The 14,495-nt window shown below is 33.9% G+C and overlaps 1 protein-coding gene across 13 annotated transcripts in view; it reads left to right on the plus strand.

Moving 5' to 3' along the window:
• CDH18 (cadherin 18) overlaps window positions 1-14,495 on the plus strand; it is a 256,820-nt gene that overhangs the window by 190,178 nt on the left and 52,147 nt on the right. For all 13 annotated transcript variants that reach the window (XM_046934446.1, XM_046934453.1, XM_046934455.1 and 10 more), the window contains 2 exons: window positions 4,304-4,491; window positions 12,365-12,618. In XM_046934446.1, coding sequence (XP_046790402.1) covers window positions 4,304-4,491; window positions 12,365-12,618 — 442 coding nt within the window. The remainder of the gene's footprint in view (window positions 1-4,303; window positions 4,492-12,364; window positions 12,619-14,495) is intronic.

The following is a 14,495-nucleotide window of genomic DNA, read 5'->3' on the forward strand; positions in this document are numbered from 1 at the left end:
CGATTGTTGAAGCTTCGTTGTTTCATAGCAGTGTATAAAGACAATATGAAATTATGTATATGCAAAATTTGTTTTACCTCACTTTTTTACAAATGTCATTTTATGACATAGAATGGGTTGGGCTGGAAGGAACCTTAATTCAGTATAGATTTTTGAAAGCATAATGGTATCTACATAAATTAGATTTTTAGTAATTGGTAGAATGAAAGGAAGGTAGCAAGGTTTTCTTTGGATAAGAATGCATGGCATAGTTCTGGTGCTGACAAGTATTTTGGTTCTCCCATATTCTTAAATCTAGAGAACTATTTCAGTTAATTGTTTTTATAAAATTATTCTTTAACAAGAATTCATGAAACTTGATAACACATTTTTTATAGACTGCAAATGTAAAAGGAATCTAAGAGGGGTAGAATTATGTTTGCATCAGATCTGGTTAAATATTTATGGACAATATATGTTCAGTATAGTGAGCGTTAATGTCAACTACGTGCCACAACTTTACTTCTAACAGTAGCATATGGAATATGCTTTTTATTTCGCTTTTTATTACTGCTTTTTATTTCGCTTTTAGGTATCATATAGGAGGATTTCTATGTACGAGATAGATTATTCAATATATGTCTCATACATATCAAAATCAAACAAAAACATTTTGAAGAACTCTGAAACTATTTTCATCCCATACAGTTTCTGATGTTTGAGGCAGTAATGGTTTGGAGAGTTATGCAAGTTCTTCTTTATTTACTGATTGGAGAAATGGAAGAAGGACTGTGCAATTTTAAGGGATGCTTTTCAGAGTTACCTTAATTTTCATGCTCTTCATGAATCTAAGCCCAAATGAGAGTACAATCCAGGCTATGCTAATTCCAGGAATAAGAAAAGAACCACCACTACCAACGAGCAATAAACCTTATTCAAACTGTACCTTGGATAAACAAATAGCATCAGGCCAAATATTTACTTATTTTTCTGTCAACCCAGTATTACCTCTGTCCTCCCTTCCTTTACTAAGGAAAATATTTCTTACTGTTCCAGAGAACGTTACAAACTAGAGAAGTAATTCAAATGTATCAAGAAAAAAATAGATTAATAAATACAGTGAATAATCTGCTTGTTGAGTTGCTGTATATACTGACATATTTCTTTTTTGAAGAGATTCAGGCAAAGAAATTGTTTTTCTGAGAGTAAAACACAGCATTATAGGTTGCCTGTAGGCTAACTGAAATGGGAAGTAAATTGTTCTACAAATCTTTAAGTTGTTTCTGTACTGTAATGACAGATAAGCCATATAGTTTATTGAAAGAAAGATGAAGATCTCTTACGTGTATTTGAATAGTGTTTCAATTAGCATAGATTAAAGCCTTATGTTTTCATATGACTATTCTTTACAATACATTAAAAGGAAAATAGCATTGATTTCATGAGCCATGTGAATGCATCTGAGTAAATGCTAACATTAAAACTAAGACCCAAATCAGCCTCTTCGGAATCATGATCTATAAGCTGCCATGCCACCACTTAAAGCAACATAGAACATCCCGAAGACTCTTTGAAATTCCTTCCTTATAGAAGCTGCTGGAAGCCTCTGATGCTGGGAGTGTGGGAACAATCTGTTCAACACAGGAAGGTTTTATGAAACAGTTTTGATTCAGAACTGTATCTGATCATCAGCACTTTTAGTGCCCAGTCAGATTTTCGGAAATGACGCAGACTCATAGGTTGTGGTACTGCATACTCATCCCACAAACTTTTTGTGTTGAATGCCCTATCAGAATGTAGTTCACACCCAAGGAAATTCACTGTTTGTCAATGTTATGTCACTGGTTCATTCATGTACCCTCCAGTAATAACGTTTACAATTATTTAGTGATTAGGAAGAACATTTCTGATTTCCACCGCTTGTGTAAATTTATTTATTTATTTATTTATCTAACCTTCACATTACCGAATCCTAACTTCTTCTGTGTTGTTTTTAGATAATATTGCTTCTAATTATCGAGTGGCTCACTTCAGTGTGACATACTTTCAAGATCTCTATGTGAAGCAATGGTTTAATTCTCATTTCCAACCTCTTAATCCAGCAGTTTTAATTTTCAACTGTTTTAATTTTATTTATTTATTTATTTATTTATTTCCAAAACATTTTAATTCTACAAATACTGACAGGTAGCTAATGAGTGAGTGATTCCAGGTACTTATTTTGCTTGCGGGCTTAGAATTTCAGAATGTTTGAAGTTGATATCAGTAACATGATTTTCTGAAACAGATGGCTAACACTTGGGGTGTGATTATAAAGCAAAGTGTAGTGTCGTGTGAATATGATTGAACTAGCTTGACTATTTGGAAGTCTCTAATTAGTTCACCCTATCATATGGGATATAACACTTTCAGTTGCTGAAGTGTCTTGATTATGTAACATATTCTTTATGGCCTCACTTTTTTCTTTTTTGGAGTGCATTAGTCAGAGATGAAGTGTCAAAAGACAGCATTTCTTGTTTTTTTATTTTTTTGTTTTTTTAACAACAAGTGAATTCCAAAATGAATCTCATCTCATTACTATAATTTTATGTACAAAATAAAGCAACTAGCAATGTGAAAATGTCACTTGACATCATCTATATGCATGAAACATTGCAGTAGAATTTAATGCAGTGCATTTATATCAAAATTAGTAAGAATGGCTTTTATATGCATATCAAAGAATCTGCTGTGCATTTTAATTGAATCAATGACTGAACAGAAATTTTCTCATTACATCAGAATTGCCATTTTCTAATTTGCATGGTTGGTTTTACTTTTTCACTTATTTTGCTGGGCATTTCTTGTTTCCCTTGAGAAAACAAATTAGAGAAATTAGTAATAAAATCATCTCTTTTCTAACCAGTGCTTGAAGTTGTTTTAGCAATAACATGCATTCCCTTTGCTGTTGAAACTTCTGTAGATTTGTAGGTTTCTTCAATTCACTGGTCAATGTTTTTCTGTCATAATGCGCATGTAACCATAGAATCATAGAATTTCTGAATTCATTTTAGAACTTCCTTTCTCTTTCTGCATGCTTACTGAGGTACATCTGCAGTCAAACTAGCTGGTTTAAACCTAGCAAATTGTAACAGTGTGTTAGCTTTGTTATTTAGAATATTCTTACCCACTCTCTTGTGCCTCAGTGTTTCACTATTGCATTCACTATTGCAGAATGCTTTAAGAAGTTAGAAGAAATGCTAGAGTTTCAGGAGATAGATAGTAACTGAAGTTGACTTTTTGCCATTTATTTTCTATGTTGGAGGTTGACATGTGATGTAAACTCTGCAGATGGTTGATAGGGTCAAAATGAGACATCTTTGGAGGAGTTTTTTGTATGTTCATGCCTTCTATTGCAGGTCTATGGTTTCAACATCCCTGCTGTGTTACAGCACTAACATTATTGGAGAAAATGTCTTTAAGCCATCTCACTGGCCTAGTTTCAGATGGAAATTGAGTTTTACATAATTGCATCGTGCCTGTTTATGACTTTTTTCTCCTTTTAGAACTTTTGTGTCCCAATGGGAACTTTGTACCTGTCATAAAATTTAAGCCAAAATGATACTGGCAGTTAAGAAAATTATCATCCAAAAATTTATTTTCCATTGATTAACCTAACATAAAAACACTGAAAGTTGTTATGAAAGCCTTTTAAAGTCACTATTTTCTAGTTCATTTATGTACCCATTATGCTCATTTTCCTCTACTTTGGATACCAAGGGAAAAATGTGTGCAAAGGGGCAATACTGGTAAGCAATAATGGTAAGGTATTAAGAATTTCTTACATTTTCTGTGGAAAAAAAATACGTGTTGATTCAAAGGTACTAAGCTGATAAAATTTCAGGAAAACAACTTGTTAATATAGTATACAAAGTTTTTTCCAGATGAAAAGTGTTCCTGTGCTTACTCTTTTTGTGGTAAATTACTGAAGATGTATATATTATGACTATAGAGAAGGTAAACATTTAAAAATACTGTAAAAATCCTAGAAGTAAACTTCAGAGTTAATTTCTGTGATACGTGATGCACAGGAAAAAGAGCTGTGAAAAAAAACAAATCCTGCATTAGGTCATTTGGATTTTGAGTTAAGGTAGCCTATGGAAGATACGATTTCCATTCGGATTCCTTAGGGAACCTAAATATGTTCATATTTTTATTTGTCAGCCTTTTCTATGAAGTATTATCCCATTTTCATAGACATGCATTAAGCTCATAATGGTTCTTTATTTTAGTTTGCCTAAAATATGTCCAAGCTGTTTCTTGTTTATTTGTTTTTTCCCCTCAGAACATTATCAGCTCTATGTTCCTGAATCAGCTCAGGTTGGATCAGCAGTTGGCAAAATCAAGGCAAATGATGCAGACACTGGCTCAAATGCTGACATGAAGTACACAATTATAAATGGTGATGGTGCTGGGGTGTTTTCCATATCCACTGACAAAGAAACACGGGAAGGTATTCTTTCCCTGAAGAAGGTGAGCAGCAGACATTGAAAATTCCCAGTGTATGTCATTAAAAATGTTATGTTGAATGTCAAATAAGCAGGTGCTGTAATTTATTTATTTTTTTTTACTGCGTCACCTTATTGAACCATTAACTTCAGCAGTGTAAGCTTATCCGTGCTGCCCTCTAGAACACCTTAAGCCTTTTCAGAGAAAGCAGGGAGGAAAAAGAAATTCAAGGACAGAAGCATTTATATATTTCATGGGTTTTGTTTGTTTGTTTGTTTTGAGTAGTCATAACTAATATATGTAAGTGAATTGTTTATTAAAGTAATTTTACTTTACTGATGTTTTACTCATTAATTTTCATTAAAAAAAAAAAAAAGAGAAATTTGGCTTTAAGTTGTACAGAAAAGAATGAAATTTGATATGGAAAGCTTATCTGTGGAAATGAATATATACTTAAGTTTTTATACACCTTTATTACTTGAATTTCTTCCTAGCTGGCTATCTACTGTGCAAAGTATTGTGCACTGTGAAATACAGACAGTAACTCAAAAAGACTCAAAACTTAACTGGCCTAACCATCACACAGTTAACGTATATATCTGAGTGGTGTAGTTGATACATCGAAGGGAAAGGAAGCCATCCAGAGGGACCAGGACAGGCTGGAGAAGTGGGCCTATGAGAACCTAATGAGGTTCGATAAGGCCAAGTGCAGGGTGCTGCACTTGGGCCAGGGCAATCCCAGGTATTTATACAAACAGGGGGAAGATCTTGAGAGCAGCACTGTGGAGAAGGACTTGGGGGTCCTGGTGGAGAAGAAGGTGGACATGAGCCAGCAGTGTGCGCTTGCAACTCGGAAGGCCAACTGTGCTCTGGGCTGCATTAAAAAAGGGGTGGCCAGCAGGGAGAGGGAGGTGATTGTTCCTCTTTACTTGGCTTTTGTGAGGCCCCATCCGAAGTACCGTGTCCAGGCCTGGGGACCCCAGCATAAGGAAGATGCAGTGCTCTTGGAGCAGGTCCAGAGGAGGACCAATAGGATGATTACAGGGCTGGAGCACGTCTCCAATGAAGGAAGGTTGAACTGGGCTTGTTTACCCTGGAGAAGAGAATGCTCCAGGGAGACCTTATTGTGGCTTTTCAGTACTTGAAGGGAGCGTATAAACAGGAGGGGGAACGGCTGTTTCCAAGTGTTGATAGTGATAGGACAAGGGAGAACAGTTTTGAACTAAGACAGAGGGAGATTTAGTTTAGATATTAGGAGGAAGTTTTTCACACAGAGGGTCATGACACATTGGAACAGGTTGCCCACAGAAGTTGTGGATGCTCCATCCCTGGAGGCATTCAAGGCCAGGCTGGATGTGGTTTGTGACTTTGCCCACAGCAGGGGGTTTAAAACTAGATGATCTTTGAGGTCCTTTTCAACCCAGGCCATTCTATGATTCTATGGTTCTATGATATGCATTTCCTGCATGTATCCTTGTCTGTTTAGACTATTCATCAAAAATGTTCTTGCCATTTAATTCCTTCTTAACTAAGTTCCGTACCAAAATATAATTCCACAGATAATTTCATCTGTGTATTAAATGCTCTGAAATGAATTCATAGCAAATCTTTCCTGAAGTACTTGCGCATTTATGTTAATATCCAATGGACACTCTTGAATTTACTTTAATAATAGTACAGAAAGTTATTATATTTAAAAATTTTTTTTTTTTTGAAACATTTCCAACAAGGGAAATCCTTTCTTGATTTTTTTTTTTTTTCATTTGGGCTAACAGATTTCAATTAGCAATTCTCTTGTGGCTTTGTTGTTACTGTTTTTAGGCATCAATTATATCCTTGTGCCCTAAAAAATGGTAGTGAATTTACATTCATATTTAGCTCATATGTATTCTGTGCTCAACTGAAGCTAGGAAGAATGAAAATCAGAACCTCTGAAAGAGAAATTGTGAGAAAAGGGAATCTAAACAAATGACAACATTGCAATGAATGTGGTGTCTCTTTTGCATCTGAATAGATTTTATGCATGTATTTGTAACTGAAGATGTTATTTTCATCATTTATAATGATTTAAAAATGGTTCCTATCTCTCTCTGAGTCATAAAAAAGCTTTAATTCAGTGTATTTTAGCCTTTCAGCCATAAAAATAAAATCTCGACTTTTCTATACCAGTGAAGTTCATGGTAGCCTAGATGGTGGTGATGCTATAATCTGCTATTGCTTCCTTACAATGAACATTGTTCTATTTAAAAGTTCACCATGGCTATTATTCATTAAATACAACAGAGATGCATATTAAGAACATGAAGAAAAAAGGAAGAATCTGCAACAAAACAAAGTAGTTCATACATCGAATGTATAAAATCCCATTTCTTATTGCTGTTGACAGACATTTCATTGTGTTTTAGAATATGACAAAAGCATACGTTTCTTGTTCTTTCACATACACATGACAGTAACTTGAGTCCCTTTCCTATCAAAACAAGAAAGGGTGCAATTTACTTGGTTCACATTTTATTTCAACTGAGAAATATAACACTTAACAAATCATAAGCTGGTGTGGAATACTTTTGTTCTCTCCTCAGAAAAAAAACTTAGTATCTCCCTGAAGAGTATAGTACAGAAAGGTGATCTCATATTTTAAATTGTTGCTTTATTTTTTTTTTTCACTCAGACTTTGTATGCAGCATGCATATTTTTTATACCCTGTACTGTAATTATTTTACAATTAGATTGGTTTTGAAGTTAAATGTGTTCCATAATCTATCCAAACCAAATAATCTCCCCTAAGAACAGAACTGGTTTTGTTTCATACACTGAATGCCATTGCCAATAGTAGAGGAAGGTGATTTCTCCTCTTTCTAATACTTTTCTGGAAGAATATATGTAAGACACATTGGAAAAGTCAGAAGGAAATGTATTATTGTGTCTGTATATCTGATGTTTTTCTCAAACCATTAGAAAGCTTCTCTTGTGTGAGGTTCTAGTGCAAAAATCAAATTTCTCAGTGCCTCCATGATCAATATACAAGCCTTATTCAGTTCTCTGTTTAAGTGGGAGACTGGAAGAAAACTAAACAAAAAAACACAATGAAAGCAATAACTTCCCCCTATCCTTCAGGGTCAGCACTTTATCCCTGTTGTGACACCTGGAGAAGTCTGCTCAAACTATACTGATGTTAAATCAGCACAGATCATTCAGAATTCCCAGGGGAAAAAAAAAAAAAAAAAAGTCTTAACAACACATGTCTCTTTTATATTTGTATAATGGGACCACAAATGTTTAAGAAAGAGCTTTCTCATGAAGTTTTGTTGTTCCTTTTTGGAGTTTGCTATTAGGGATGCATATTGCATTCTAATGAACAACATTTCTTTCGAGTTAGTCCTGTGACTGTTTACTTGAGCTACATTTAGTATTTTCAATTGCACTGAAAAATACTGAGAAATCAAAATAACAGCTGAATAAATACTGGAGACATGCAGGTAATAGTCATATAAAGATACTGCTCTTTGGGAAAATGAGAAATAATGGACAAAAATCTGTTTAAGTTCACCTGAAATATAAGTGTTCAATTTTCTTTTAAGGAAAGAGTTAATGATCTAAAGTTTTGTGACTTTTTTAAATTAAATACATTTAAAATTATTATCTAGATTTCTAGTTAGTATAAGAGTGGAGCCTCTCTTATCTTACAGCTGCAGCTAATGACTGAGATAGGTGACCGAAATTCAAGGCTTCTCTGTGAGTTTGATGGGGGCAGTTTTACACATTATGTGTGAATGTGTTTACCATTCACATTTGTGTATTTGTTTCTTTTGGGAAGAGCAAGGGGACAGAAAAAACAGAGCCACATCTTTCAGTATGTTTATTTGTAGATAAATGAGTCCTTCTGTGAATCTGATGAGGCAGTAGAAATAATTTCTTAGGAAATACAGATTATCTTGCATTACTATTTTTATGTCAAAACTCTTACCAAATTTCAGTAGTCTAGATATTTAAAACTGAATTTTATTATTAATATATTAAATTAAAAAAGAAAAGCGAAACAAACAGAAAAGAAACAAAACCAACCTTCGACTGCTAAACAGCACAGATTACTTGAGACAGCAGATGAGCAAACTTCTTAGCAGAGCATTGGACAAGCTGTAAAGGAAAAATAAATGTCAATTCTAATACAGTGTTTTAAGCAGTATTCCAGTGAAATAAAATTATGTACATTCAAATTGCAAGCAGATTTCAGTTATTGAATATTTTATCAAATGTACAATGAAAAATACTTGTGAGTGATTCAAATATGTAGAATCTGGCTTCTTTTGCTCAAAAACTTCCTCACTTCTCAGGAGAGAACAAGCAAAACCAAAAAATTAGTACTAATTGGGACCCCTGGTAATAGTATTCTGTAGCACAGTGTGTATCTTTTCTCCAAGATATCTCAAAATGTTGAAAGAAGTGTTGGGTTTTTTTTGTTCTGTTTTGTTTTCTTTACCTCTGTGAATCATTTTGCAGGACTGTAGGCTTTTTCTTTTCTTTTTTTCTTTTTCTCTTTTTTTTCTTCTGGGTCCAAGTATATGATTTTTCTTTTGGAGAAGTTGTGGAAAGAAGACAAAAGAAGATTAAGAGAAAAAAACTGCTTTGGCTATAGTTTTAAAACCTTAGGCTCCTTGAAATGTCAGCTTTTTCTGATTATCTGGAATACTCTTGTACTTCTAAATGAAAAGCATTAATATTGCCCAATTGAATAACTACATAAAAGAAAACAACTTTAGAGTCTGTATTATGCCTCATGTTTTTTGAGAAAAATTAATATTCTTGTACAACTTAATCCAAATATTGTCAGTATAAATTTTATTTTCCTAAACGTCCTATTTAAAATTTGCCATCCTATTTTGAACTTGTTTAATCTTAGAGTATATATGCTACAAAGCAGTGCAATTCATGATTTAATATTTGACCTATTAATAGCAGTAATGAAGTATAAACAAATGAATGTAATCTAAATTAAAATTAGATAATTTCAGAGTATGAAATTGTATAGATTATATAGAATTATATTTACTATACATATTTCTGTATGAATTGACCTATTAAGAGTAGTATTTTTAGCTCTTTTTTTCATCATAAAATAATTTATCTCACAATGGTAAATTTCCATGCCTTTAACATTTTTATTTATACACTCAAGAAAAGGAGATGAGAAACCAAAATTTTTCATACTATTATTTTTAAGAAAATTAAATTGTTTTTCTTCAACACAAAGAGGAGAAATCAAAGAAATATATATAAATCCTGACCAGCTATTTTTCTTATATATCAACAGTCAAATTTACTGTAGATTTCATCTACAAAATATACAGAGAATGACAAATCACACATTGAGTTCCTCATAATTCTTGGCTTAAATATTACTTTTCAGCTCTCTAGGGTGATAGGAAATAAGAATGTATCATTGATCAAAGGCTTGAACACTTCCATTGATTTCTGTTCAGTCAGGCTGTAGGTCCACACAGAACAATATTGATTTTAATGGAATTCTGTCATGCCAGAATTTGTACCTGTGGGGATTCCAGTTAGATCATTGACACTGTGGGATGTGGGCTAAAGCATGGTGCAGGAAATGAAAGAGAAGAATATACATTTACTTTGTATAATATTTTGAGATCTATTTTTCTACTGAGATCTAAATTTCTATAGTAAAATAGTATTACATGAATGTGCAAATTATTGTTGTACAAACTATCTGCTTTTCTCAGCATGGCAAGATATATTAACTACCTATTCTTCTTTATAAATCGACTGAAGGCAGAAAGTTGTAACCCAGTAAACTCTTGAGGTATTTATTATCACATATGGATGCTTTTCCTCAACATTTAAATGCACTCACAAGAGTGCATTTAAAATGTAACAATGTGAAGCTTTGAAGTCTATTCAGTGACTGCCTGAAATGACATATTTTCTTGGCTCTGATGAATGACCACTTGGCATTCTTTATAGCCTCTTGAGTCTAACTGATTCCTGGAAACTTGCTGAACTTCATGTAATTGCAGACAGATACTGATAAAAGTTCAAAAAATTACAACAGGGATTGTTCTTGATGCTTGTACATTTAAATAGCTTTGGTCCAAAGTGCCTTGTTTTATGGCTGCTCTCTCAGGCTCTTCTCCTATTGGCCTTGTCCTCATCACTGCATTAGTCCCTACAGTCAGTATAGTACATGTATAGTTCTTTATTTACATATTTATCCTTGGCTGCAAAACCAAAAAAAAAATGTTGATCTCTCAGGTTATAAACTATTGTATGTAGAGTTTGTGCAACACATCACATAATACAGTTTTTGCTAGCTATTACTGGTTTTGAGATCAGTATCTTAAGATGTTTAATGCATCTAAGTGGAAAATGTATTTTTATAGACATTTCAGTAATAAACACCAGCAAAAAATATATGGAGAATGTAACTTCTCACAGTAAGGTCGTGATTTACTGCCCATGAAAAATAGTAAATTATTTTTGTGACACAAAAGAAAACAGCCCAAAATAGCTGTGGTCCTCTCAGTCACACCCAGTACATAACTATCTAACACTGGATGAGCTGGGAGTTGGGTGTCTCATGGCCTATCCTGTGAGCTCAGGCTGGTTCTAACTGCAGTAAAAGGTTGCACAACTTAGTGTTTTACACAAAAACTGAAGAACATTAGCCAGTTCATGCTCCTGATTTTAATGGTAATGTCAATGTCACTGCAACAAAATATTGTCCATAAAGCTTATTATTTAACAGCACGCAACTGAATCGCATACATGAATTTCATTTTCATGATCGGCAAGGCCACCTTTTTTTTTCTTAATAAGTCTAAAACATTTCAGAGGATTAAAAGAGATATAAAAGAAGGGAGATAGATAAAATTTTGAAAATAGCTAACTAGTAATAGGTATGTAGCTATGTAAATAGCTAACTAGAAATACTATTCCTAAGAAAGGAAGTGCTATGTGATACATGAGTCAAACTGACTTCTTCCTAGTAGAGATGTAAAATTCCTAGAGGGAATATATTGATTTTAATACCTTAATTAATAATTTTAATTAATAAAATTAATTAATTGTTTTAATAATAAAGGTAATACTAAAGTGGCAGCAGCACTTCTGGTGGATGGTACAGACAGGGATTTGCTTTCTGTTGGGTTTTATTTGAACGTTAGGCCTTGTAGAAGTCACATCTACAGCTGCTGACTTTCTTTCCATTTATGGCTGTTTAATCCATGTGCAGTGAAGCAGTAAGTAGCAAGACAGGCTGAGGAGTTGTCTCTTCAGTTGCTGCTGGTAAAGAATTTAAAAGAAAATGGTCTAGACTATAGGTATACACCATGCATTTGCCCCTCTTTAGAAAAGCATGCATGCATGTGTTTAGGCCATCCTTGCATATTTAAATTTTTGTGTTGTATTATAACAGAGTGTTTTCATGCAAGGAGTTGCTTTTCAGTTGGAGGTTTAAGAGAAGAGGTGCCCAAAATAATTCCAAAACCCCATCACTGTCTATTAAACATGTTAATTAAAGGTATGAAATTAATTTAATTTGGAACACTTTTTAAACATCTAGCAATAACCACTAAAACTTGAAGAGTGATAAAATCCAGAGACTACATCATCACAGAAGAAGAACCTGACACTCAGTTGCAACCCTGAGTTCTCCCAGAATTAGTATCCTTAACAAAATTCTGTTGGAGAGAAAACCTGAGTCATCCTACTCCATGTATAACCTTCTACTTACAGTGTATGTCAGTGACTGTCAGAATATCACAGAATGTTGTCTCTAACCTGCTACCAAACTAAACTGAAAAGCTATAGTTAGCTACCAGGCTAAACTGAAACACAGAATGGTAATGAGATTTTTTTTTTTTTTTTCTGCCAACAGCCGCTCAACTATGAAAAAAAGAAATCCTATACGCTTAATATAGAAGGAGCAAATACTCATCTTGATTTCCGCTTTTCGCACTTGGGACCATTCAAGGATGTAACAATGCTGAAGATCATAGTTGGCGATGTGGATGAACCTCCGCTCTTCACTATGCCTTCCTATGTCATGGAAGTTTATGAAAATGCAAAGATTGGGACAGCTGTTGGCACTGTAACGGCACAAGATCCTGACACTGCCAACAGTTTAGTGAGGTATAGTAAGTTCAAGTTATATTGGGTTGAATTCCACCTGCTGTTTAATGAGATCTAGGATATTTGAAACAGTTCATTTTAGTACACACAAGGAAAAAGTATGTTGGAATCATAGTGTTGCAGTCTGCCCACATGGATTTGATTTAATAATGTAAACTCAACCTTTTGTTGAGTTACATAAAATCATCATTTAGCTATCAATCTGAAACACAATGTACATTTAATTCATACATCAGCAGCACTTCTCCAAGTAAACCACTACACAAGACCAGTGCATGTTAACACATCATGTAAAACTATGCACTTAACAGTCCTGCTGCCAGTGAGTCCTGTACCACTGGCTATAAATCAGTTCATGATCATAATGCTGATTTTCGTGTCATTCATGCAGATATTGTGATGGTCCTCTGCACTACTCCTACACTTGACGTGCCAAGTGCTTGTGCAAGACAGGAGCTGTATTATGTACTCTTTTCCTAACAGTCACACAGTGTAATTGCTGCAAAATTATATTTCTAGAGGAAGCCATTATTTTCTTATATAGTTTTAGTAGCATAATGAAAAAGTGGAATAATGCAGCCCACTGACATTGCTAATCATGTGTCAGGCTCTCTCTAATTGCAAGATCTGGTGTAAGTAAAAGTGCTGAGAAGCAATATCAGTTGTATTATTTGAAAACTAAACAAATGTTACATATTAGGAAGGCAAGATTTTTACATTGCCTTTCAATGAAATTTATTCTTAAAGAAAATAACCTCATAAAGTTAAAAGAAAAAAAAAGGAAGAATTCTGTGTTGTTGCTCTAATTGAAGTAATTCATATAGCAACAGAACTGGGTTGGAAATAGGTCATGATCTGAACTAAGGAACTGAAATCAAACTGGAAATACCCCCACAGCAAGCTTGAAAAAGCATTGATGCCAAAAATATGCATATGGATGATAATCTGGCTTCTTCTGAATTTAAGAGCATCTGGATTTAACCTTGACTGCCCTGGAACTAAGGTTTGAATTCATTACTGATTTAGAAGAAGGTTTTAGTTACGTGTTTTCACCTGTTGTAGGATCTGATAATGTATTTTACTCACTTTATTTGCAGGATATGTTACTCTCTAAACTGACATACAATGTGAGAATTTTGTGGAATAACACAGAATTATTTCTCTTGAAGGTGGTACTGGATTTAAAATGTTTCAGGAAAAAAAAATATTCATGAATATGTATTTGAGGATACTCCTTTTATGACAAAAGGGTATAGGCTTTGTGGAAATCATATGAGAATATACTTGGAAAACAGTATTTCAGAAGCTAATTGGGCTCCTGACTGAGCTGAAATCTGCTGGATATGTGTGATAGTTTTTGGAAAGATGAAACAGTTTTTGCAGAACAATGAAATAATCAGGTTTTTATGGTACTCTTGTGTGAACTGTTTGAAGATTCAAAATAGTTAGTGTCAGAAAATCAATATATACAATTTCTTAGTAGCAAGTTATTGCCTCTGAAAAATCAGCACTATATTATTTATGTCCAGATCATAACACAAATTAGAAAATACCTAAAATACTAAAATACTAAAAACAGCTCCTAAGTGCCTGTAGTTTTTAATAGTATAATTCTGGAACAGCAGCTAACACTGCCAGACTAGCAGTTGCAGTAGATTGGAAGTAGAAAGGACAAGTGCAGATTTGACTAGTGCTACCATAATTCAGCCATCTCTGGCCATTGAAATTTTTTTTCTAGGAAACTGTAAAACAATAATGATGACAGGAAAGCTGCAGCAGTTACATGATGTCTGGGAAGGGCAGAAACAGATTTTTTTTTTTTTTTTTTCTTGGTAAAACAGGAAGTAATTTGTATGAAGAGGGACTGGAATTTCCAA

Source organism: Gallus gallus, chromosome 2 (assembly GCF_016699485.2).
Source record: "Gallus gallus isolate bGalGal1 chromosome 2, bGalGal1.mat.broiler.GRCg7b, whole genome shotgun sequence".
Lineage (NCBI taxonomy): Eukaryota > Metazoa > Chordata > Aves > Galliformes > Phasianidae > Gallus > Gallus gallus.